Below are 25537 nucleotides of genomic sequence, written 5' to 3' on the forward strand. Positions count from 1 at the left end.
GTGCAGACTTGGGGAGTTTGTTAAAACAGATGGCTGGGCCCCACCCGCAGAGATTCTAATTCAGAAGGTCTGGGGTGGGACCCGAGAGTGTGCATTTCTAATACGTTCTCAGGGGATGCCGATGCTGCTGGTCCAGGGACCACACTTTGAGAATCACTGCAAGTGCACCAAATAAATGTTAATTGTAATTGGCCCACGTTTCCCGCATTTGAAAATGCAGGGCCTCCTTCCGAAGGTTCTGGTCCCAATCTTACAGGGTCACAGACTAGGACTCAGGAGCTGGAAAGACTTCTTCTAATACCAGCTCTCTCGATTTCTGTGGCTCACAAGAGGTGACTGAGGATGGGGGGCAGGTGGGGAAACGTGTAGAGGACGCTCTTGATTCCGAATCACTGCTCTCTGGGGGATGAGAAAAACACCGCCATTTAACGATGGAAGAGTTTGTGCGAAGACTTGGGGGAGCTCTCTCTAGAAAACTCTAGCTAATTCTCCCCAGATAATTCCAGAGCATTCAGCTGGATGTCGACAGTATTTTTTAAAAATAAATTTATTTATTTATCTATTTATTTTTGGCTGAGTTGGGTCTTTGTTGCTGCGCACGGGCTTCTCATTGCAGTGGCTTCTCTTGTTGGAAGCACAGGCTCTAGAGCGCAGTCTCAGTAGTTGTGGCTCGCTGGCTCTAGAGGGCAGGCTCAGTAGTTGTGGCACATGGGCTTAGTTGCTCTGCGGCACGTGGGATCTTCCTGGACCAGGGCTCGAACCCGTGTCCCCTGCATTGGCAGGCAGATTCGTAACCACTGCACCACCAGGGAAGCCCGTTGACAACATTTTATGAACTCTGTCCACCTGTTGTTTCTTCACTGCTGTTCATGCAGAAAGCAAGCATTCTAAACTTGGTTGTTGAGCACTTGCTATATGCCAGGCATGGGGCTAGAACAGAGGTGAGCAGGCATGGTTCCTGATTTTTGAGGAGGAGCTCAGCATCTATTGCTAATAACCCAAGTGATCAATGCATACGGAAACAGAGCCAGGTATCACGGGATGCTGGGGCAGAAAGGGTGACTGTGCAGGCCACCTGGGCAGAAATACACCCTGAGGGCCAGCCCAGCTGAGCAGCACACAAGCCTGGGCCAAAGGACCAGCCAGTGCTGGGGCCACAGTCTAGGGTCTGTCAGAGGCCGGAACTGTCTTTGGACTCTTGGAGGCCTAGGCTTAGCAGGGAGGCCAGCAGGGTGGGGATCGCAGTCTTTCCGCTCATGTGAAAATGCCCTTGGGCTTCAGCCCCTCCTTGCACCAGGGCCAAGAGAACAGACACAGTGTGGGCAGCTCCATCTCCCTGGCCCTGAACTGCACAACTTGTATGGAGACGGGGGCTAGGCCAGCTGGTCCAAGCAGGGAACCAGGCTGGGGGTTAGGTGAATGCCCAGGAAAGCCTGGGCCAGACGGGAGGGAGAGACTCACCAGTTTGGAAGAGGTTAAGTTCACACTCCAGGTAGTCGAACATTTCCACCGTCAGCTGGAAACTGGACCCAAGAGGAAAGAGAGCTTATACTCCACGGCCCGAGGCCAGCGCTCCACCTGTCCCGGCCCCCAAGCCCTGTACTGCCGCCAGTGTACACGTGCACACACAGACACACACAGACACGCACACACACACACACACACCAGCTTCAATTCTTAGCCCCAAACTAAGTGGATATTAAGGCCATTGGAAGATCAAGCAGGGTGAATTCAACAGTGAAAGCAGCAAAGAAAGAGGGGAGAGGGGCACAGAGAAGGGAGGCCTGGAGTGGGAGGTGCCCTGGAAGGGTTCTTGAGGAGGCACCAGGAGTAAGTGGCCCCAAGGTCAAGTCACTCAGGGGCTTTAGTCCCCACCCCAGCCACTGCCCTTGCCCTCAGGTCCTCTGTGACCCTAACCGGAAGTGACAGCATCTACCCAAGCTTTCTCTCTCATCGAGTCCAGAATGTGAGGACAGCCACTTACAAGTTGTTAACATCACTCTCTCCGGCCTCGTCCAGCTGCCGGTCACTCATCTGAAGGTTGCCTGGGAACCTAGGATTCTGGAAGGGAGGCAGAGGAAGTCAGAACAGGGCACCTCAAGAGCTCTCTATACAGACCAACTAAGCCGACATCAAGCAAGCCAGCCCCGCTGAGCTCGGGCTGCAGCAGGTGGATTCTGCTTGGTACAGGTGCCTGCGTGCTCCCTGGGGAGGTGTGGCAGCGCTTACAGCCTCACACACGCACACACAGGTCCTGTGATTGGTTCACGGCAAAGAACACCCACCGCCCATCATCATAGGGGAAGGCTTCATCCCAACCCTGGGACCTGCGGGAGGGCCCCTCGCTCGCAGCCCGTGCCACAGACATCTTCACTGTGGTGCAATGACACCGAGCGTGTGAGAGCAGTCGGTCTTCAACTTGACACCCACACCATGCAGGCAGTGCAGCCTTTGCTTATTTCCAATATGTTCTGAATACTATCCAGGCTTCCCGCTGCCCTCTGGCCATCTCCTGAAGCGGCTATTGTGAGCTCAGGGCCGGCAAACCCATTCTCACATTAACTTTAGCAAAACATAATCAGTAAAATAAACTTGAAGGCTGGAAAATATTACATCGAGCACCCACACAGTCAGGGGAAGTTATGTGGGATCATCAGCTGTCGAGTATCTGTATCCTGCTCTCTTCCTCGGTGTGGTCTGTCTGGAGCGGGTGGAACACAGGGCAGCAGGGCAGGTGGAGGGGAGCACAGAGAGATGGGTGGCCAGTCCACCAAGGGGGCTCTAAATGCCAGTGTGAGTTCTTCAGGCTCTGAAGAAAGAAATCCTCCACGCCGGCACCTCTGTCTCTGGCTGTAACACCCGGCGCTCTGCCCTTGCAGCCCCTTCCTGCCCTCAGGCCCACCACCCCTGCTTATCTGCCTCAGAGACTCAGGCCGGTGCCTTTATCCTTCCGGTCGCATTTACTTCCTCATTCAGTCGGGACATTATGATGATCTGGTCCCCTTCTCCATTTCCACCGCCAGCTCCCTAATTCTGGCCATTTTCCCTCCCACCTGGCATGCCATTCTTCCTTACCTCCTATGTGCCTCATACCCACCCTTCAAGGGCCACCTCAAGACCCACTTCCTTCATTCTGCCCTTTAGGATGCCATATCCCTCCATCATTTCAAAACTTCCCTGGCACTTTTCTGCAGGCACACATACCTGCCCGGCACTATTACACAGCTACTGCAAGTGTATAAGCTTCTCTCTCCGACAGATCTGTAAACGCCTAAAGAGTAGACCCTTTTTTCTTAATCTTATATGCCACTTGGCACACATGCATTTTTTACATGCATTAAGTGTGTAAGAAATACCAGCTAGGGCTTCCCTTGTGGCGCAGGGGTTAAGAATCCACCTGCCAATGCAGGGGACACGGGTTCAAGCCCTGGTCCGGGAAGATCCCATGTGCCGCAGAGAAACTAAGCCCGCGCGCCATAACTACTGAGCCTGCGCCCTAAAGCCTGCGAGCCACAACTACTGAAGCCCGCGCTCCTAGAGCTCGTGCTCCGCAACAGAAGAAGCCACTGCAACGAGAAGCCTGCGCACTGCAACGAAGAGTAGGCCCCGCTCGCCACAATTAGAGAAAGCCCGCGTGCAGCAAAGAAGACCCAATGCAGCCAAAAATAAATACTAATAAATAAAATAAAATTCAAAAAATCTTATATAAAAAAAAGAAATATCAGCTAAAGTCATATCTTGATTAGAAGGTCCTGTGTGGAAACTTACTATATAAATGGAAGGCGTTGTTTCTATTAACAGTCAAGTCAGTGCTTCTGAAGTATTTTTATAAGGCCACCTGGTGGATCGGGTTCCTCTTTCTATTTGCAAAATGGGGAACAAAAGGTGCAGAAGACCTGGGCCAAAATCCCAGGCCCCTTGTCACATCCCAGGGGCCTGACTGCAGTTACTCTATAAAACGTTTCCTCTTACATAGCTGGGATATGGTGTGAACACTCCCTAAGAAGCCAGGCTGTCTCATTACCTGGAAAACCTGACAATTAAGCCCAGCCAGGTGTGAGGAGACAGGGCGGGGAGGTGGGGGAAGCAGGGGCGGGGGGAGTGCATGGCTGGCAGTGGCAGCAGGATTGTTGCAAAGACTCACTTTGGTGTGGTACTCCATCTTCGTTCTCAGCAGTTTGAGGTAGATGCTGCAAAGCTGCCCATACCCCTCACTCAGGTGGCCCTTTCAGGATGAGGAAAGAAAGTGGGGTGTCAACACGAAGAACATTGGTTTGAAAGATCTACAGCCAGGATTTCTTTTTGAAAGAATATATATTTTGTGTGAGTATGAAAATAACATACATCCACGGTTGAAAATTTGGAAAACGTAAAAAAGTACATATGCAAACAAATCACTCTTAACCTAACCACCAGATAGAATCATATATACACTATTGATACTATGTATAAAATAGATAACTAATGAGAACCTACTATATAGCACAGGGAACTCCACTCAGTGCTCTGTGGTGACCTAAGTGGGAAAGAAATCCAAAAAAGAGGGGATGCATGTATACACATTGCTGATTCACTTTACTGTACAGTAGAAACTAACACAATACTGTAAAGCAACTATACTCCAACAAAAATTAAAAAAAAGAACTACAATGAGATACCACCTCACGTCTATTAGGAAAGCTAATATCAAAAAAAAAAAAGTGCTGGGGAGGATGTGGAGAAATTGGTACCCTTGGACACTGTTAGTGGGGATGTAAAATGGTACAGCAACTGTGGAAAACAGCATGGCAGCTCCTCACAAAACTACAAATAGAATTACCATGTGATCCTGAAATTCCGTCTCTCAGTATATACTCAAATGAATTGAAAGAAGGATCTTGAAAATACTTGCACACCCATGTGCACAGAAGCATTATTTACAATAGCTAAAACATGGAGGCAACCAAAGTGTCCATCAACAGATGAATGAATAAACAGAATGCGATGTACTCATACAACGGAATATTATTCAGTCTTAAAAAGGAAAGTCTGACACGTACTACAACATGAATGAATCTTGAGTACATTATGTTAAGTGAAATAATCCGGTCACAAAAGGACAAATTGTGTATGATTCCATTTATATGAGGTACTTAGATTAGTAAAAAATCTTGAGACAGAAAGTAAAACGGTGGTTTCTAGGGGCTGGAGGTGGGGAGGGGAATGGGGAGTTATTGTTTAATGGATATAGATTTCCAGTTTTACAAGATGAAAAATTTCAGAGATGGATGGTGAGATGATTATACAACAATATGAACGTACTTAATACCACTCAACTGTACACTTAAGAAATGCTTAAGGTAGTAAATTTCATGTTATGTGTATTTTACCACAATAAAAATTTGGAAAAATTTTAATAAAATGTTGATATACATTGAAAAACGAAATTAGAAAGAACATTTGGAAAATGTAAAAAAGTACATATGCAAACAAATCACCCTTAACCTAACCACCAGATACAATCATGGCTAACATTTTGGGGTTCACAAGGTTATTTTTTCAATTTAAACAGAGTTAATTTTTTAGGGGAGTTTTAGGGTCACAGCGAAATGGAACAGAAAGTACAGATTCCCCATGTCCCCCCCGTCCCCACACATACACAGCCTCTTCCACTGTTAACATCGCTCACCAGAGTGGGACATTTGTTATAATTGGTGAGCCTGACGCATTGTTATCATCCAAAGTAAGTTTACGTTAGGGTTCACTCTTGGTGCTGTACGTCCTATGGGTTTTGACAAATGTATAATGACATGGATTTACCATTATAGTATCATACAGAGTATGATACTGCCCTAGAAATCCTCTGTGCTCCACCTTTATTTTAAAAGATAAAATGGGATCAATATGGTTTTTTTCACTTAATATACTGCAATTTTTTCCATCTTCTTAAATTTTCTTCTGTATCATTATTTTTCGTGACTACCCAGTACATTTTAAGTCTGTACTGTAATTTACCAGACCAGCTCCCTACTGTTGTGTGTTTTAATTGTAGCCAAGTTTTTCTATGTAAACTATGTTTCGATGAACATTCTTACAGTATCATCTTGTGTACAAACATCCTTTGGGTAAATTCTGGACGATGTTTCTCATTTAAGAACCTTAAGTCTCCCATCCTTAGTAATCACAGTCTGACTACAGGCTATCTCCTTCCTTTTGTCTCTCTATCTAAACACAGGAGAACAAACACCTCCTCCAGATGGATTTCAACAGACTAAGAGTATCTATGGTATTATACCTGGGATGGGGGTTTGAAATGGGACTAAACCTAGCTGGTAAAGAAGAAGCCTTCCCATGGAGTCTGCCCATGCAGTCATGTCCTAGGTGCCTGGGCAGAAGCTAGGCTTAGCAGACTCCCCATTATATACAAAAGAAAAGGGAAATGGGGCACAAAGAACCTTAAACTGAATAACTGTGGCTCCCACGTGACTCTTGACTTCTACATTTTCTTCTAAGTGCATCTACATCCTCTAGCATAGAGGAATCCTTTGAAAGGTGCCTCAAGGGGCACCAAAGAGAGTTGAGTAATCAAAGGAGTTTAAAAACATCAATGCCAGAGATGACAGTATTGCATAATGTATTAATTTTCTACGAAAATTCGTATTTTATGATATACTTGTTCATTATAGAAAAATCACAAAGTAGTGAGAAGTAGAAAAAGCAAAAATATGCTCATCATCAAAGACAACTATACTTCATGTGAAAATGTATGAGGATCAAGAAGGTGGGGACCTCCCTGGTGGTGCAGTGGTTAAGAATTCGCCTCCTAATGCAGGGTACGTGGGTTAGATCCCTGGTCAGGGAACTAGATCCCACATGCATGCTGCAACTAAGAGTTCCCATGCCACAACTAAGGAGCCCGCTGGCTGCAACTAAGGAGCCCACCAGCCACAGCTAAGACCCGGCACAACCAAAAATAAATAAATAAAATGAATAAAAAATTTTAAAATGGATTATATTAAAAAAAAAGTAAAAGGTGAATGGATCAAAGACTTAAATGTAAAATGCAAAACTATAAAACTCCTAGAAGATCACAAAGGAGAAAACCTGGATGACCTTGAGTATGGTGATAACTCTAGATACAACACCAAAGGCACAATCCATGAAAGAAATAATTGATAAGCTGGGCTTCACTAAAATTAAAAACTTCTACTCTGGGACTTCCCTGGTGGCGCAGTGGTTAAGAATCCGCCTGCCAATGCAGGGGACATGGGTTCGAGCCCTGGTCCAGGAAGATCCCACATGTTGCAGAGCAACTAAGCCCATGAGCCACAACAACTGAGCCCACACACCGCAACTACTGAAGCCTGCGCGCTCTAGCGCCCGTGCTCCGCAACAAGAGAAGCCACAGCAGTGAGTAGCCCGCGCAACACAGAGTAGCCCCCACTCGCCGCAACTGGAGAAAGCCCACGCGGCAACTGAGACCCAACATGGCAAAAACAAACAAATAAACAAAGAAAAACTTCTACTCTGCAAAAGACACTGTCAAGAGAATGAGAAGATAAGCCACAGACTGGGAGAAAATATTTGCAAAAGACATATCTGATAAAGGACAGTTATCTAAAACATACAAATATACTCCTAAAACTCAACAATAAGAAAACAAACAATCCAGCTAAAAAAATGGGCCTAAGACCTTAACAGAAACCGTATGAAAGATGTTTAGATGGTCAATAAGCATATGAAAAGATGCTCCACATCCTATGTCAACAGGGAAATGCAAATTAAAACAATGAAACACCACCACATACCTATTAGAATGGCCGAAATCCAGAACACTGACAACACCAAACACTGATGAGGATGCAGAGCAACAGGGACTCGCATTCACTGCTGGTGGGAATGCAAAGTGATACGGCCACTTTGGAAAATAGTTTGGTGGTTTCTTACAAAACTAAACATACTATTACCATACGATTCAACTATGGAGCTCCTTGGTTTTCACCCAAAGGAGTTGAAAACTTAAGTCCACACAAAAACCTGCACACGGATGCTTGTAGCAGCTTTACTCATAATTACCAAAATTTGGAAGCAACCAGGATGACCTCCAGTAGGTGAATGGATACATAAACTGTGATGCATCCAAACAGTGGAATATTACTGAGCAGTAAAAAGAAATGAGCTATCAAGCCATGAAAAGACATGGAGGAAACTTAATTGAATATTACTACGTTGAAAGAAGCCAGTCTGAAAAGACTACATACTATATGATTCCAACTATATGACATCTGGAAAAGGTAAAACTATGGAGACTATAAAAAGATCAGTGGTTGCCAAAAGTTGGGGGGTGGGGGTGGGGGGGTGGAATGAGTAGGGGTGGGGTGGGATGAACAGGTAGAGCACAGAGGATTTTTAAGTCGGTGAAAATAACCTGTATGATGGATACATTTGTCCAAACCCACAGAATGTACACCACCACAAGTGAACTGTAATATAAACTATGGACTTTGGTGATTGTGATGGATGTGTCAGTAGGTTCATCCATTAGGCGAGGCTATGCATGTGTGGGGGCAGGGCAGGTATGTGGAAACTCTGTACTTTCCACTCAATTGTTCAGTGAACCTAAAACTGCTGTTTAAAAAAATAAGATCTTAATTTAAAAAAAAAAAGTAAAAGAAGTTTCTAACTTCAGAAACTCTTAGTCAAATGGAAGAGACAGACTACATAGGAAAAAAGACCTAAAAGAATTCTATTTTGGATAACAAGGCAGGCAGGCTAGGTAACTGGGTTGACTTTCCCACTGAAAACTACTAACAATATTGAGTGGAATATTAAAAATGCTTTGAAGGCATTAATGAACTTGCAAGAGAGTAAGAAATCCTCAGGCCAGGAACTGAGTAATTCAGATATTCAGAGAGCAAATGACTTGATGGGGTCAGGGAATGGTGGGGAGGGGGCACTTTGCCACACCAAGTGAACCTGAGTTTTGGTTTTCTGGGCCTTAAGGCCCAGGTGGTGAACAGGAGGCAGGGCTCTCACCTGCGCAACTTGAGGAGTCTAGTGGAAGAGCCAAAAGACTTCCTCCGCTGTGCAGGGGAATTAAGGGTAAATTGGAAATAACACACATGTACTCCTGCACTGAAGGAGTCGCCCCTGAGGACTGCAAAGAAAATCTACTGCCTTAAACCACTGTTGTGATCAGAGGGCGGAAAAAACTACTGCTGAGAATTGGACCCGTGAGCCAGTCCTCAAGGGGATCTGCTCAGAATTCACATAACTTTTAAGCTGAGAATTTAATTTAGAGTGATCTTAATGGATGCAAGTGCCAATTCCCTCTGGAGGAAGCTGCCTTTGTTAGAATTCAAAGAATTCCCACCAAAAAAATCTCCAGGAAAATGAGCAGCTCACAGTAGAAAAGTAACTAAATACAAAAAGAAACTACATAGCAGGAGCAAAATTCATCAAAACAACAGATGGCAGAAACAGACCTCTAAGGGCTTTAGATACTAGAATTATAAAAAGTGATATATAAAACCACTATATTTAACAAGCCTAAAAAAAATTAGAGACTGTTTCAAAATATATGCAGGGCACAATAAATTATAAAGAATGCCAAGCAGATTAGAAAAAACCAAACCAAACCAAACCTAAAATTCCAAGAAATGAGAATGATACTAAAATTGAAAACCTTATGGAGAGGTTTAGCAACAGATTAGACCCAGCTGAAGAGGGAATAAGTGAACTGAAAGCTAGATTTACTGAAATTATCCAGAATGCAGTATAGAGACAAACAAACAGGTAGAAAAAAATCAAATAGTGGTTTAAAGACATGGGGAATAGAGTGAGAAAGTCTAAAATACTGCTAACCAAAGCCTCAGAGGAAAACAAAGAATGAAGCAAATCAATATTTAGAGACAATGAGAATTTTTTGTAACTGATAAAATATAATAATCTACAGATTTAAAAAGTCCAAAGAATCTAGAATAAATTCACACCTAGATAAATACTAAGAACTTAAAAACAGAGAAACAAACACAGATTAGCTTCAAAGAAGCAATGGTAACTCTGACAGCAGACTTCATAAAAATGATGGAAGCCAGAAGTCAGTGGAAGGACACCTTGACTAATATCTTCCATATGCTGAAAGAAAAGAACTATTATCCCAGAATTCTAAAGTCAGAGAAAATATCTTCCATGAATGAGGGTGAAATAGAGACATTCTCCATCAGGTAAAAGTGGTTGTTTGCCACCAGCACACTCTCACTAAAGGAAGTTCTAAAGGAAGTAACTCAGGCAGAAAGAAAGAGATCCCAAATGGATGGCCTGAGATGTAAGAGGAAATGAAGAGTGCAGAATAAGACAATTAAAATAAAATATTTTCTAGGGTCTAAAAGCAACAAAAATTAAAAAGCATGACAACAACATACAAGGGAGTGAATGGGGTTAAAATATTCTAAGGTCTTTGTGCTATACTGGAAACAGATATGATATCTAGACATTGATATGAATTTTAGACATTGATAACCTAAGCATGCACTTTGTAATTATTAGATAACATTATCAAAAAATTAAAAAAAAACAAAACCTCTGCTTTTATTTTTTATCTTCCCACTAGTAATGAGGGGGAAACTGAATGAGAAAGAAAATACCCAATCAATCCAAAAGAAGGCAAAAATGAGAGAAATAGAAACAGAACAGATGGGACAAATAGCATAAAATAAGATGGGAGATATAAATCTAAACATATTATGAATTATAATAAATGTAAACAGAGTAAGTGTCCAGTTGACAAAGACTGCCATCTTGAATTAAAAAAAAAATCCAACTAAATGCTATTGACAAGTATATTTCTAAGACAAAAGAATATAGAAAAGTCAATCAGTCAATCACTGTGCTGTACATCTGAAACTAATATAGTATTATAAATCAACTATACTTCAATTTTAAACAAAAACTGACCATGAGCTAGCTCACACAGCAAGTCTCAAAAAAACTTCGAAAATCAATATCATAATGATTCTCTGGCCACAGTGCAATAAATATATATGTAAAAAATATTAAAAAGAATATAGAAAAGTCAAAAGTAAAAGGATGAAAAAAGATATACCAGATAAATTCTAGCAAAAAAAGGAAAAAGACCTAAACTTTCCATGTTACAGAAATGTAATAGAAAGCTCTCTAGCATACAGTTGGGAGTTTTGGGGACAAACCTCTGCTTTGTTTAGGTTAACTAGTCTTGTGACATAGGAAAAGCTGCTTCCCTCTCTGGGCCTGTATTTCTCGTCTATAATGGGTAGACTGGACAACATAATTGCTAACATTTTGTGAGTGCAGACAGACACAGGTAAGAATTGGAAGGAAAGAGCTAACATAGCAGTTCTTAACCAGTGGGGCAAAATGACACATCAGAATCACCTGGGGAGATTCTTCAAAGGGCAAATTACCTCCTGTCCATACACATACTCCTTGAATCTAGAGGGATTCCGGTATGTGTACAAAACCACTCTTTTCAATGTATTCTGATATTGCCACCTACCTCCTCCCTCTTCCTAAGGCACTGAGAATCCCTAGACAGGAAAGAAAAACCACTGGCATTAAGGATTGGGAATGCCAGTTCTCAATGTACTGTGACCCCAATGGGACCAGTAGAAGAAAAGAAGTAGGAACTGTGACAGTGTCACTGCTGAAGGATCCCAATGCCCAGAGAGCATTATGACATGAGCTTCCATCGGCAGGAGAAGCTCCCAAGCCCTAGAACTTCCCTACAGCTTCCAGGGACCCCAGGTAAGACTGTGGATATCATGGTTCCATTTGGGAGCATCTTTGGCTCCCTCCCTGATGTTCATGAGAGAAATGCTAAACAAGCTGAAAGAGATGAATTTGCTCCATTCCACAGTCCTTGTTCTGTGTCCTCTGGGAAAGGATAAGGTGGCACAGGTGGCCCCTGGGTGCGTGTCCAAACTCACCCACATCCTGCTCATGTCACTCAATTCGTTTTTGTATCTCAGAGAGTCCTTCAGGACCTAGAGAGAGAAGGAGAGGAGACAGAGGATGGTGAAACATGGGTCTGGGGTGGAGGAGAGAGGGTGATGGGAGAGAGACGAAGCCGTCTATGAAATTGGTACCCAAGAGGCCAGGAGATGGGGGCAGCTGCCATCCCCTGTGCGAGAGTGGAGAGTGGCTCTTGTGACTCAGGCAACTGCACTTTCCCCACATGGGTCCCTGGATCCCTGCCCATCCCCTGCAGCCCCAGGAACTCACGTTTGGGTGTCCATCCCGGAGGAGTTTGTGGAACACGTGGCAGAACTTCCAGCAGAGCACAGCGTTGCTGGAGAGGGGCAGCCGGTTGACAACAGACCAAAAGGTCTGCGCCCCCTTTTCATGGTGGGTGCCCAGTATGCACGGTGAGGGAAGGTCATGGAAAACAAAGGCAACCAACCCTGGGATGAAGCCTCTAAAGGCCACCGCGGGGGCTGTGTGTTGTTCATGGCGCCTGGCACTACCCATCAGAGGGCACCGCTTATAATGAAGCCACCACAGATCTGTACAAGTATCCTGGCAGTATTTTGGCGGAGGGCAAAAAAGTGCTTCCTTCTAATAAAATCCATTTTATTAGATGATTTCCAAAGAGACAGCCATGTCTTTTGGGAGAGGTGTCTTATCCTAACTTGCACAAGTGCATTCTGGGCCAGCAGTGGCTCTGGTTGGCCTTTAGTGGGAAGATGCTTCGGTTGGAATTAGGACTTTGCTGTGGGAAGACAGACTCTGCCCTTCCTCTAGGTTTGCCGAGTTTGTGGTAGGGCCTTTGTGGGGAGGTGGGTGGAGGGTGTGGTGTGTGTGTATAATTACAGCTAACATTTTAACAACACAATACAGCCTCTCAAAATTCTTTCTTGTACACGATTCCAAAGCAAGGGTGTGCTTCAGCTCTTCAAGTGCCCTGGCCCCTGCTGGGGACCCTACCCCCTGGCTACTGACACCCTTGGCTTCTCTTCCAGGTAGCGTCTGACTCCTCTCCCATTACGCATTGTGCTCTTACCCTGAAAGAGGCAGTCTTTGTTTAAAATGTATTTTCCCTAAATTTAAAAATGATGCTTTTGGGACTTCCCTGGTGGCGCAGTGGTTAAGAATCCGCCTGCCAATGCAGGGGACACAGGTTCGAGCCCTGGGCCGGGAAGATCCCACGTGCCGTGGAGCAACTAAGCCCGTGTGCCACAACTACTGAGCCTGCGCTCTAGAGCCTGTGAGCCACAACTACTGAACCCGTGTGCCACAACTACTGAAGCCTGCACGCCTAGAGCCCGTGCTCAGCAACAAGAGAAGCCACCACAGTGAGAAGCCTGTGCACCGCAACAAAGAGTAGCCCCCGCTCACCGCAACTAGAGAAAGCCCACACGTAGCAACGAAGACCCAACACAGCCATAAATAAGTAAATAAATAAATAAAATGACGCTTTCACTCCACCTCTTCTAAAAACCTTCCTGGCCTCGTTCAGGGGTGCCTTCATTTCCCAACACCTTGAATTCCCTGTATGAGGACTCCTGGGGCCACTTCCTTCTGAGATCCAATTCCAAACACACCCGCCACGTGGAGTGCCTGCCACGCTTTGCGTGTAATAAATGTCCTTCTGGCCTCGAGTGACTTTAACAGAGCTCCAGGCCTCCGTAATTAGGGAGCCCCTCCCACTTTTTTTTTTTTTTAACTTGGAAGACATTTACATTTATTTTAACTTTCCCACATCACCAATCATGGATGAGTGGCTTGTATCTCCATCAGGAAAACACAGCACTATCGAGTTACTATTAATATTATATCCAATAGAGAACTCAATCTTTGGTCACAGCGTTAAGAGCTCCTGGATTTAGTCCCATCAGTCCTCTCTGAAATGACCTAAGGGAGCCCTTTCTGAGGCAAGTAGAGGATTTCCACATTTCTTTTGTAATGGATGCTTACACAGGCCTCACACACCCGGTAACTGGGCACCATTAACCCCAAGTATGGCAATGTCCTCAGAACTTGCGGCTTTTTAATCCAGGCTCAGGTAAGAAGCACTGCACCATTTAGGAAAGACTTGCCTCAGGTTAGAAACCATGAGACTCACCCGAAAGACATGTTGTTTTGCTTCTGAGCTGGAAAGTGTGGTAAAGTTCTCTCCCTGGACTGAAATTTGCATTTCGAGAGGGGCTGCCTTGAAAACGGACTTTTGGGTCTAGAAGCTGAAATCAGCTTTTGGTCTTAGAGAGATTCTGAAATAACTTATGGTTTCACCTCAAGCACAGCCCCCTGGGACTAGAAGGAAGCCAAGAGGAGAAGATGGACAGCCCCCTACCCTCAACTGAGATGATTTCTCACAGTAGGTTGTGGCTCCTTTACCGGAGAGCAATCTCCCGAAACAGAAGCCAGGGACGTGTGGAGCTGGCCGGGCACCCCGGCTTGGAAAGAGGCAAGCAGACCTTTCTGTCTTTCTTTAATTTTCTAAGCATTTTAACGCACCCAATTCGTGTCAGGCACTTGGGGATATAAAGAAAGTAAGACTTCAGTCCTCAGCCCTCCAGGAGTGGATACCACAGTTGGGGGTGTCAACCTGTTCACCAGTCAGGCACCAGGGATAAATGGTTGTCTGAACAGCATTTCTAAATGAAACCAGGTTTCCAAATGCTCATTCAGTTGGTAATGAGGGTAGCTGATGTTCTTTAAAAGTACTGATAAATAATAAATGTTTTGTGAGATCTTTAGCCTTTAAAACCCTACTGTATGGAGTGGATCTTTTCAACATTTATCCACCCCTTAGAAATTGTGAGGCAGAGAGACTCCCAGAATGTCAGAGCTGGAATGTTAGGCCTTTGAAAGCTTCTTTAGCCAACACTTTCATTTGACAGACAAGGGAATTAAGGCTCACAGAGGTCCCACTGGGCCCACTCGAGGTCCCAGAGAAAGTCAGAGAGCCCCAGAGATGAGATTTCAGAATCTCCCTCTAGGTCTGTTCCATCACCCCAGGGAGCCTCCCTGGCAAGGTGTGACCTGGCCCGGCCACTACAGGCCTGGCCCTCTCTGTGCTCACACCCATCCAGAGGAGCACACTGTCCTGTGACAACTGTCTCTCTCTTACTTCATATCTTGCACCAGACTGACTGATCAGTATTCTTAGCAGGGAAGGGTCAAGACTGGGTAACTCCCTGTGAAAATCAATTGGGCCACCAATAATGAGGGCTTTTCTTGGTTTGGTTTTCTTGACTGAGTAAAGCATCAAGGGCATAAAAAGGCAAGGTCTGGCTAGGCTCACGGTTGGGCCAGGCTTCTGGGGTACCTGGTAGAGGTTCTATAGCCCCATCTTGCAGCAAAGCCCTAATTCCAACCAAAGCATATTCTGCTAAAGACAAGCTGCTTTCCTTCCAGTGAAGAGCAGTGCATGCTCTTAGCAACATTTCCTGAGGGCCTGACCTGTTCTGGGCATCGCACTGGCAGTGCCGGGCTTCCATGGCCTTCTAACCTGGAGGGTCTCCTCCACAGAGGGGCGGGGGTGGGATGACTTCAAGATAGGTTGTTCCAACCCAACTGGCTGTGGTGCAGCCACCATGCTGAGCCCCAGCAAGAAGGAACTTCCCATCGCAGACAGAAGCCCAGCCTCCCCTTGCCCTGTGCTTGGCCCTAGCACACACAGAGACCAAGCCTTGGCCCACTGGCAGCCTCTCCTCCAGGATTCGGGGATTAGCCCTCGAGTACCTGGACTTGACCTCAAGGGCAGGTCCCGAGGAATCCATCGGCCAGGTTGCCTGCACTTCCCTCCAAAGCCACAGACCCATGACAGTGGTCACCCAGGACCTCCACCAACTTGGTGTGGGGGGCTTTGCAAAAATCTTCAAATCACCAGTTCCCTAGTCCACCCTGATCTTCTCATCTTCTTCCCTCTGGTTTGGGGTGAACCAGTTCACACAAGTGGCTCTGATTCCCATGGTAGAGCCCTTGTGTCGGCTTAAGGCCAACCGCTGCCGCCAAGGCCTCTGTTTTGCTTTCATGTCCAGAGAAGGGCATTTGAGCATGTCTCCAAGGGGGTGGTCAGTGTGGCAAGGTGCAGGGCCAGAGCGCTTTGATGGTACAGGTGAAAACCCCTCTGGTGCCCCGAGGAAATCTCTCAAAGGAGAGTAAATTCAAAGGACTCGGTAGTTCTGAAAAGCTAAGTCCCAGGAGAGAGGCGAGACTGGGCCAGATGGCCGCTTTGGTCCCTTCCACCTCAACAGGCTGTGGGCTCTGAGGCCAGCTGTTGCCAACCCACACTGTTCAGACCCTGCTGGGGCCTGGCCGGTGGGGGGCGGTTCTCCTTCCTGAAGCTGAGCAAGGATGCCTCACCCCGACCTCATTCCCCACCCCCCCACCCCCGCCCCCCGCCATCTGACCCCCCTTGGGGTCGGTCCTCCAAGCAACATCTAAAAGGATATTTCTGGCGTGTTTTTCCTTTACAGCCACTTCCTGCGTATTAATGGCCTTATTGATGCTGACAGTCTGAAAAACAAGAGGGAGGGGGGAGGGGAAGGAGGATGAGATGAATAAGCTTCTGACAGTGGCTGGGACCCTCCCAGACGCCCCGCCCCTTCTCCTCCCTCCGCAGACCCCTCTGCTCCACTGTCCCCTTGCAGGGCCCCCCTGCGGGGGGCAGAGGTGGGCAGCACTCCCAGGCCAGCTGGCCCGGGCTGTCCTAAGGCAGCGGGCTTTGCTGCCTGGCATTGGCTGTGCCCAGCTGCTGCGCCCGCATGCCACTCATTCACTTGGCCCAACATGGCAATTAAAGCCTGCACAAAGGGATGCCTTTCATCCTCCAGGGAAACATTATTTCTCCGGGAGCAGGAGGAAGAGGCGCTGAGATCAGGGAGGGGCTGTGGCTCAAAGACCGTCCAGCCACCCCCTCTCTCACAGCTAGAACCTTCCATGGAGCCTACCCTAGCTGGCCCGGGTTGACAGTGGTCACTCTCCTCTCTTGTTTCCCTGCTCTTGGGCACTTTCCAGCTCCTAACCAAATTCCCTTTTATTTTCTTACTTCTATCCTAGGGCAGGACGAATATTCACTCCTTTCTGGTCGTTTTAAAAATCGTAACTCTCTTCTGAAGTAAGCAAAGCACGTTATACCTGTAAATGTAACTTACACACACACATACATGGGATCGTATCGTGTAGGCTGTTTTTTGAAATACAGCCTTTTTCTGTTTTGCTTTGCTTCCTTCCACAGACATCATTCTACCCCCAACCCATGTTAGCAACCCGTTATGCATCCTGCACGCGTGCACGCACGCACGCACACACACACACACCCCTACATCCCGAAGGGCTTATTTTTGTCACTGTTCTATAAAACTGGGACTCTCATGCACAGACTTTTCACATCTTGCTCTTCTCACTTGAAAATATCCCATGAAACATTCTCCAAGTGAACTGGTAAAACGCTAGCTCATTCTTTAAAAAGATAACATAATATTCCATGGCGTGGGTGGATGTGATTTATAGCATCCCGTATTGGGAGGCAATTTATTTCCAGTAAACTATTTTAGTAAACATTCTTATACATACATCCTTATGAATTGAGGCTTTCGTTTCCAAGGGATAGAGTACTAGGAGTGAGATTACTGGGTCCACTTTTTTTTTTTTTTTAAACTTTTCATTATGGAAAAGTCCAAGCACACACAAATATGATGATTAGTCTAATAAGCCCTCATATAGTCGGTCCCCAGCACCAATTATTATGAACTTGCATCCAAACATGCATCCTTATGGGTGAGGGGTCACAAACATTTTCTGTAGAGCCAGTTAGTAAATATTTTAGGTTTTGCAAGTCACATGCTCTCCATCACAACTATTCAGCTCTGCTGCTGGAGGGAAAAAGCCACCTCAGCGATACTAAATGAATACGGAACTGAATGACTGTGGCTGAATTCCAATAAAACTTTATTTACAAAACCAGGAGGTGGTCTGGATTTGGCCTGCACCTCTAGTGTGCTGACCCTTGCTTTATACCATTGGTCACTGATTCCCTTGCTCCCTGGATTATCTGAAGTAAATTCTAGGCATTATACCATTTTACCAGTAAATATTTCAATAAGAACTTCTAAGAAAAAAAAAAAGACTCTTTAAAATTTAACCATAATACTATGATCACACCTAAAATTTTAAGGATAATTTCTTTTTTTTTTTTTTTTTTTTTTTTTTATTTAGTGTGCAATTAAAGATCGCAGCGATTTACTTATTTATTTTGTGGTACGCGGGCCTCTCACTGTTGTGGCCTCTCCCGTTGCGGAGCACAGGCTCCGGACGCGCAGGCCCAGCGGCCATGGCTCACGGGCCCAGCCGCTCCGCGGCATGTGGGATCTTCCCGGACCGGGGCACGAACCCGTGTCCCCTGCATCGGCAGGCGGACTCTCAACCACTGCGCCACCAGGGAAGTCCAGGATAATTTCTTAATGTCATCAAATGGTTAGTGTTCACATTTCTCTCTTGTGTTAAACAAACAAACAACTTTCTTGCAACTGTTCTAATCAGGATCTAAACAAGGCTGCCATCACGCTTTGTAAACAGGCTCTAACAATTCACATTTCCACTGGCAATGTTCAAAAGTATCCCCTCCAACTTCTTTTCATTTTTGCCGGTCTTACGGGTGTAGCGACATTTCATCATGAACTTGTAATTTCCTAACTGCTAGGAAGTTTTGAGTATTTCCTTATATGTTCCCATGGTTGTTGATTGCCTTACCTAGTGAAGTATGTTCATCTTAGCTTTTATAGCTTCTATGTTTACTTACAGTTTCTCCTGCCCCATGTTTATACTGGTAGACTCTTACATTTTCCTCTAAGTGTTTTATAGTTTGTATTTTATTGTGTTTGAATCTTCATCTGGAAAAAATACATACTTATGTATATGTCATATATGTATATGTACATGTATATGTATATGAGTATATTTGGTACAAAATAGGTTATACCAAGATATGGTCTTTTATATCTGGTTTACATAACTTTTGGGTGTGTTCTTTAAGTCCACTATTGCACGTATTTTTTTTTTCCTCTACCAGAATCAATTCTTTTTTTTTAATTGAGATGTAGTTAATTTACAATGTTGTGTTAGTTTCAAGTGTACAGCAAAGTGATTCAATTATACATATATATATATTCCTTTTCAGATTCTTTTCCCATGTAGGTTATTATAAGATATTGAGTATAGTTCCCTATGCTCTACAGTAGATCCTTGTTGTTTACCTATTTTATATTGGGTTCGCCAAAAAATTCATTCGGTTTTAAGTACAAATAAAAGATGTTTTTCATTTTCATGAAGAGCTTTATTGAACAACGTATTCACTAACCGAACGAACTTTTTGGCCAACCCAATATATAGTAGTGTGTATACGTTAATCCCAAACTCCTAATTTATCTACCTCCCTCACCCATCCCTTTTGGTAACCATAACTTTGTTTTCTATGTCTGTCAGCCAGACTCAACTTCTTTAATAGCATAAGCTCTGTTGTGGGTTGAACTGTGTCTTCCCAAAAAAGACACGTTCAAGTTCAAATCCCCCAGCGCCTGTGAATGTGATCTCATTTGGAAACAGGGTCTTTGCAGATGTAATTAGTTAAGATGATGTCATACTGGATTAAGGTGAGTCCTAAATCCAGTATGACTGGTGCCCTTATAAGGAGGCCAGGTGAAGACACAGGGACACAGGCACTCAGGAAGAAGACAGCCATGTGAAGATGGAAGCTGACACTAAAGTGATGTGTCTACAAGCCAAGGAATGCGAAAGATGGCCAGCAACCACCAGAAGTTAGGAAGAGGCAAGGATGGATTCTTCCCTAGAGCTTCCAAAGGGAACGTGGCCCTGCTGACACCCTTATTTTGACCTTCTAGCCTCCAGAACTGGGAGAGAACAAATTTCTGTTGTTTTACGCCACACACTATGTGGTAATTCGTTATGGCAGCCCCAGGAGACTAACACAGGGTCCTTTCCCCATCATGCTCAGTCACCTCCGAAGACAAGGAGAATGCAGATACTCCTTTCCCTCTCCCCTACAGCACACGCAGGGGGCGCCACTGAGCACAGCTGTGGGCTGTCAGTGCATCGGTAAGACCAGTCCAGAAGGAACCTCATATAAGAGATACTGCAAGAAAGAAGTAAAAAGTTTATCCCCCTAAAATCTCCCAGTGAGGCAGCACTTGTGTCCTGTGGAGACCCAGTGCTTCCAGCTTCCTCTTCACAAGTCCTTCCTTGGACTTTGTTTCTCAGCTTCTGCTTCCATGCCTGTCCCACGTCATCCTCTCTCCTTCAGATTTCCTCAGGTGAGTTATATGCTTTCAACTATGTTTCTCTCCTGGCTCTAGAACAATGATGGGATCCTGGCTGCAGACAGACCTCTGGGCAAAGTGACCACATTTGCCGAGCCTTTAAAGGTTGCCTGCGTTCATAAGGAGTTATAAGGGACCTAAATATGTACGATGACACCAAGAGATGCAAATCCAGTAGGGTGCGAACTGGATGTGGTCAAGTTCTAGGGCGTTGGTAGAGACAGCCAGTAGCACAGGCTGTGATGGAAAAAGAGAAATCCATGTTGGCCGGAAATGCTAGAAACTGCGTCAGGGCCTTGAGGGAGGACTGTGATGGGTGGGGTTTAGACTTGGTCCACAAATATCTATTTATACTGATGGACCAAAGACCAATTGCCCAAGCTTGTGGTCAGTATGAGCCTTGCTTACAAAAACAAACAAAAAATCCTTAAAATTCCCTTAAGCCACATAAAATAATATACCATGAGTTTGTAACTGTAGAGTGTGTGTGTGTGTGTGTGTGTGTGTGTGTGTGTGTGTGTGTGTGTCTGAAAACTGAAAATATCCCAGGGAAACTTTGTCGAAGGAAGAAAGGGGTCACCTGTCTGTCCCCGGTGCCTCCCCTGCCATTGACTGACTTCTCTCAATGATGCTGCCTACAGATTCGAGGGGCACTTATGGTTGTTGCACAGAAAGGCTAAGCCACTTGCCCAAGGTCATACTATTCTGGTGGTCGGATCCTCGAGCCTAGCTCCGGAAAGGCTTGGAATGCGAGGGCCAGTTCTGCTGCAGGGCCACGTGTGTGCAAGGGCAGAACGGGGGGTGAAGGCAGAAAGGGAGGTAGCACTGAGTGCAGGGGGCCAGCGGGCTTCAGAGGGGGGCAGAAAAGGATGAAAGCAGCTGAAGGGAAGAGAGTTGAAGGAGGCAGCTATTAATAGCAGAGAAGTGAAGGAATAAAGGACTCAACCTAAAAGATGGAAGTGAAATGGAAAGAACCCGACACAAGGTGGGCTGTGAAGCAATTCCAATAGGATTGGCCAGTAGGAGCTCCCAGTTACAGGGAACATAACAGAAGGAAGAATCAAAGATGCTGCAGAGGTTTTGAAGCTGGGCAGGTGGCAGAACGAGGCAGGCATCTGGGGCTGAGGGGAGACTGTAAGCAAAGGACAATGAGGCTGGGGGGGCTTGGGGTGAGAAACAGTCATTTTTAAAAGATTGAGGAAGTGAACTGGCAGTAGCAGTGGTTCTAATCATCAAGATAATGGCAGCCAATGAGTGCTTACTACCCAGCCCTGTGTTAATAAGTATTTTGTATGAATTATCTCATTAAAGTCTTATAACTTCTACATCCTACGAGTATTAGTATTAATCATCTTCATTTTACAGATGAGGAAACCAAGGCTTAGAAAGGCTATGTAAATCGCCCAAGGCTGCTCTACCGGCCAGTGTAGAGCTGGAACTCAGACTCGGAAGTGGGGCTCCACAGCTCAGGCTCTGGGTCACAATCCCCACATGACACATGGCCCTCCACACCACAGAGACACAGAACCAGAGTCCAAATGATTTCCACAGACTGGAAAAATGGGTGAAACTTCACTAGATGCAATCTAGCAGGTATAAAGGAAGTTTCCTATATTTAGGTCTAAACTCGCTGGCACAGGGGAGATATGAGTCAAAGCAGCACTTGTGAAAATGATACAGGTGTTTTACTTGACGCCAACTTAATATAAGCAACGCTGTGATGTGGCTGATCAAAATGCAAGTCTGGCTCTGGATGTATTAAAAGGTGTACAGTGTTCCGAATGAGGGAGGGGATGGTTCTAATTCCTCATGAAGATAAATTCACATGTAAAACACTATTCAGTTTTAGACCTTGTACATTATGAAGGAAACCAACAAACTAGACTACTTCTAAAAGAGAGTGACCTGGGCTGGGATAAGCCTGGGGCCTGAAGACAACTTAGAGGAATATCAATATTCTTAAAGGTGGTCATGTGGAAGGAAGAATAATTCCAAAGATCAAAACTAGACCAACGGGTAGAAGTACAGTCAGGCCGTTTTTGGATAAACTTAAAGCTGTCTCATGAAAGAGAGAATTCCCCATTGTGAGAAGTATACCGGCAGAGGCATGGCAACGTCTTCTTAGGGTTACTGTGAAAAAGACTTACAGGCTCAGGCTGGATTAGGTGATTTTTAGGTTCCTTCTCACTGTTAGACTCTGTAAACGTCCTTCAGATGATGGTGGGCTTTGGCTATAAGGGCAAGAAATTGTGACCCGGTGGACACGGAGATCCACAGAAGGCTCTCCTGTTTTTATGTTTTTTCTTTTTGGCCGCGCTGTGGCATGCGGGATCTTAGTTCCCTGACCAGGGACTGAACCCATGTCCCCTGCAGTGGAAGCACGGAGTCCTAACCACTGGACCACCAGGGAAGTCCCAATGGAAGGCTCTTGAAGCAGGGGAGGGACCGGATGCAAACGCCACTCCGTCCTCCTGAGTTTGAGGAGTTACCTTTTCAGTGCCCTGAAAAAGGAAAGTGTGAAACAACTTCTGTGTGGACATTCAGAGTCACAGCCCCCGTACGAGCCCAGGACCCCAACACAGCACCTAGCCTAGCCCTGGGCTATGGAACGAAGTCTCTACCCAAATCAATAGCTACAAGACACCTGCAAGCCTTGGCTGCCCTGGTCAGGACTGGCACAGACCCTTCTCTTGCAGCTCTGGCAGGTTCCTGGGAGTGCCCACCCACTGCAGCCAACATGCCCAAAGTTCTCCAATCCACGCTTCCCCACCGAGAAGTCGGGCAGGGTCCAGCCCACAGCTGCAGGCCCACCACCCGGTTTCTGTAGCAGGCTTTTCGGGCTCAGAGGCAGGGCCCGTAAAGGCAGGCTGCGGTCCTCCAGGGCCCTCGGAATCTCAGACACCGGACACATCCAGGGCGGAAGTTCCACGCTAGGCTGAGTTTCCTGTACTTGTGCAATGCTCGGTGCCTGGGATGCCACCCTGCGTCACACGCCCCTCACTTCCTTCTGCATCCAAAATCCTGCCCCGTCTTCTGAGCACAGTCCAAACTTGACCTTCCTTTAGACTTGCGAGGCCACTCTGGCCAATCATTTCGAATTCGTTCCTTCTTTCTTTTTAAATTCCCATTTCTCTTCGTGTGTTTGACAACAAGTATATTGTCTTACCTCCCCGCCAAGATTAAAATCCCAAGGGCAAGGACCCTGCCTTCTGACCTCGTGGGCCCGCAGCTGCTAAGGCGGGGCAGAGTCTTAATAAATTATTAAATCATTAAGGACTTAATGACTGCTTCCCAGTGCGCCTGCCTCTAAAAAGTACCAGGTATGTGATTCATGGTCTCTTGAGAAAATCTGCTCTCTTTCCCTCCCCTCCCCAGACTTTCTCTGAATTAAATAATTGGGTTCGGAGCTGGGCGATGCCTGGGGGGGCGCTCCCAGGGCAGAGGGTGAGAAATTCGGGGCTCCACTGCCCACCTCCGGCCTAGGTTAGAGAACATCCTCTGAGAACAGGCTGTTCTACAGATTTCGCCGGAGTCACACAGGACCTCAGACCGTGCAGTGTCCCCCCTGAAAGAGCAGCATTGTACACCACTTCCTGACCCAGCTGGCCCTCGTGTCCCAGGCTGGTTCCGGAGGGCCAATTATCAGCAGGCACCGTAGGAAGGGCGGCTTTCCGCTCCCCGCCCCCCCCACCGCCCCCGTCCCTGTCCTCTGCTCCCTCACGACAGCCTCAGCCAGGCTGCAGCCAATGGGGAAACTTTGGGCCTTGATTCTGCAGGGGGCCAGGCCTGGGCCCGTGCTGCGGGGGCAGCTGGCCACAGTCAGGTCACGCACACAGCTGCTGGCAGGGACCAGCGCTTGGGCTGCCAAGGCTGGGCTGGCTCGCAAAGGTTCCACGGCAGGGGCAGGCACGGAGGATGTGCCCGGTGCGGGAGGCAGGTCCCAAAGCCAGGGACCGGAGGGCCCAGTGCCTGGACCAAGTGTAGGAAAACCTGCGACCAGGCAGGGCAGAAGGAGAAAGGAGGAAGTAGGCTAGAAAGGACACAGAAGGAATGAAAAGGGCATCAGTGGGCGGTAGGCATTTGCTCAGCAAAGCCAGAGGTGGCCACCACCGATGGCCTTGGTGATGCTGCCCAGCATGGGGGCTGCACGCTGCATCCCTCACCACGTCAGGTTTGGAGGCTTGGGGTAAACAGATGAGGCAGGTGGTCCTGTTAATACCTGCTGCGCAGGGCAGAAAGGGATGCTTTGGGCCGTCAGCTCCTCCTGGAGAAGAACAAGGCTGGCGATGGGGAGGGTGGGCTGTGATGCCGGAGAGAGACAGACTCAAAAGACTGCTGGGGCACGTCATGGTAAAGGTGGGGGCAGCCTGAGTGAGGATGACAGATTCAGAACCGAGTCGCAGTCACATGAGTCTCAGGGAAGAGACAAGCAAGGCACAGAAGACCGAACATAGCCTTCAGCACTGAGTGAGACTGCTCTGGTCTTGGCCGTGACACTTGGAAGTGGATGTCCGACGTCAAGTCTTTTGAATTCTTCTCTTGATCAGAAATAATAATAATAGAATGTCGTCACTGTTGTCACCGGATTGATTAGTGGTAGCAGCTGAGCCTCTACCAGGCGCTGCACTTGGGGATTTGCTTCTGATCCCCCCTCCCCTAGAGCGTAGGGAATCTGACCCATTTTCCAAGTCAGGTTGCCCAAAGAAGCAAAGGCAGCCGCGGGTGGAGCCAGAATTCAAACCCAGGTCCCTTTCCCCACACTGTGCTACCTTCAGCTTACTCGGCAGCCTCAATGCCATCCACCTGCCTGACTTTCTTTTTTTTTTCTTTTTGGCTACACCATGTGGCATGCGGGATATCTTAGTTCCCTGACCAGGGATCGAACCCGAGCCCCCTGCAGCGGAAGCATGGAGTCCTAACCCCTGGACCTCCAGGGAAGTCCCCTGCCTTGCTTTCTACCCCACAGCAGCTGCGCCCCAGATCTCTACTGCTCCTGAGTGATCTCAACCAGGCCCATGGCTTTGAACTCTTCATTTCTGCCAACATGCCCCACTGCCCAACTATTCCTCTCCCAGTCTCCCTAGAAGTCACCCTTAACTGCTGCCTTTGTCTCAATGCTCCCATCCAACCCATCAGCAATGCTGCCCTTTCCGCCTCCCAAATCCCTCTGTTATCTCTCCATCTCCTCTGCCTCCAGCCAAGCCCAAACCTCTATCATGTCCCCACTGGACCACTGAAATAGC

The 25537-nt window shown here is 46.6% G+C and overlaps 1 protein-coding gene and 1 non-coding gene across 3 annotated transcripts in view; both read right to left on the bottom strand.

Moving 5' to 3' along the window:
- HIP1 (huntingtin interacting protein 1) overlaps window positions 1-25537 on the bottom strand; it is a 154283-nt gene that overhangs the window by 34946 nt on the left and 93800 nt on the right. For both annotated transcript variants that reach the window (XM_032606529.1, XM_032606530.1), the window contains exons 2-7: window positions 16413-16476; window positions 12238-12380; window positions 11943-11999; window positions 4145-4225; window positions 1985-2061; window positions 1462-1523 (exon numbers count right to left, since the gene is read on the bottom strand). In XM_032606529.1, coding sequence (XP_032462420.1) covers window positions 1462-1523; window positions 1985-2061; window positions 4145-4225; window positions 11943-11999; window positions 12238-12380; window positions 16413-16476 — 484 coding nt within the window. The remainder of the gene's footprint in view (window positions 1-1461; window positions 1524-1984; window positions 2062-4144; window positions 4226-11942; window positions 12000-12237; window positions 12381-16412; window positions 16477-25537) is intronic.
- On the bottom strand, window positions 13736-13868 carry LOC116741033. Its single transcript, XR_004346011.1, has one exon. It is a non-coding gene; the product is annotated as a small nucleolar RNA SNORA25 (small nucleolar RNA).

This window comes from Phocoena sinus, chromosome 15 (assembly GCF_008692025.1).
Source record: "Phocoena sinus isolate mPhoSin1 chromosome 15, mPhoSin1.pri, whole genome shotgun sequence".
Taxonomy (NCBI): domain Eukaryota; kingdom Metazoa; phylum Chordata; class Mammalia; order Artiodactyla; family Phocoenidae; genus Phocoena; species Phocoena sinus.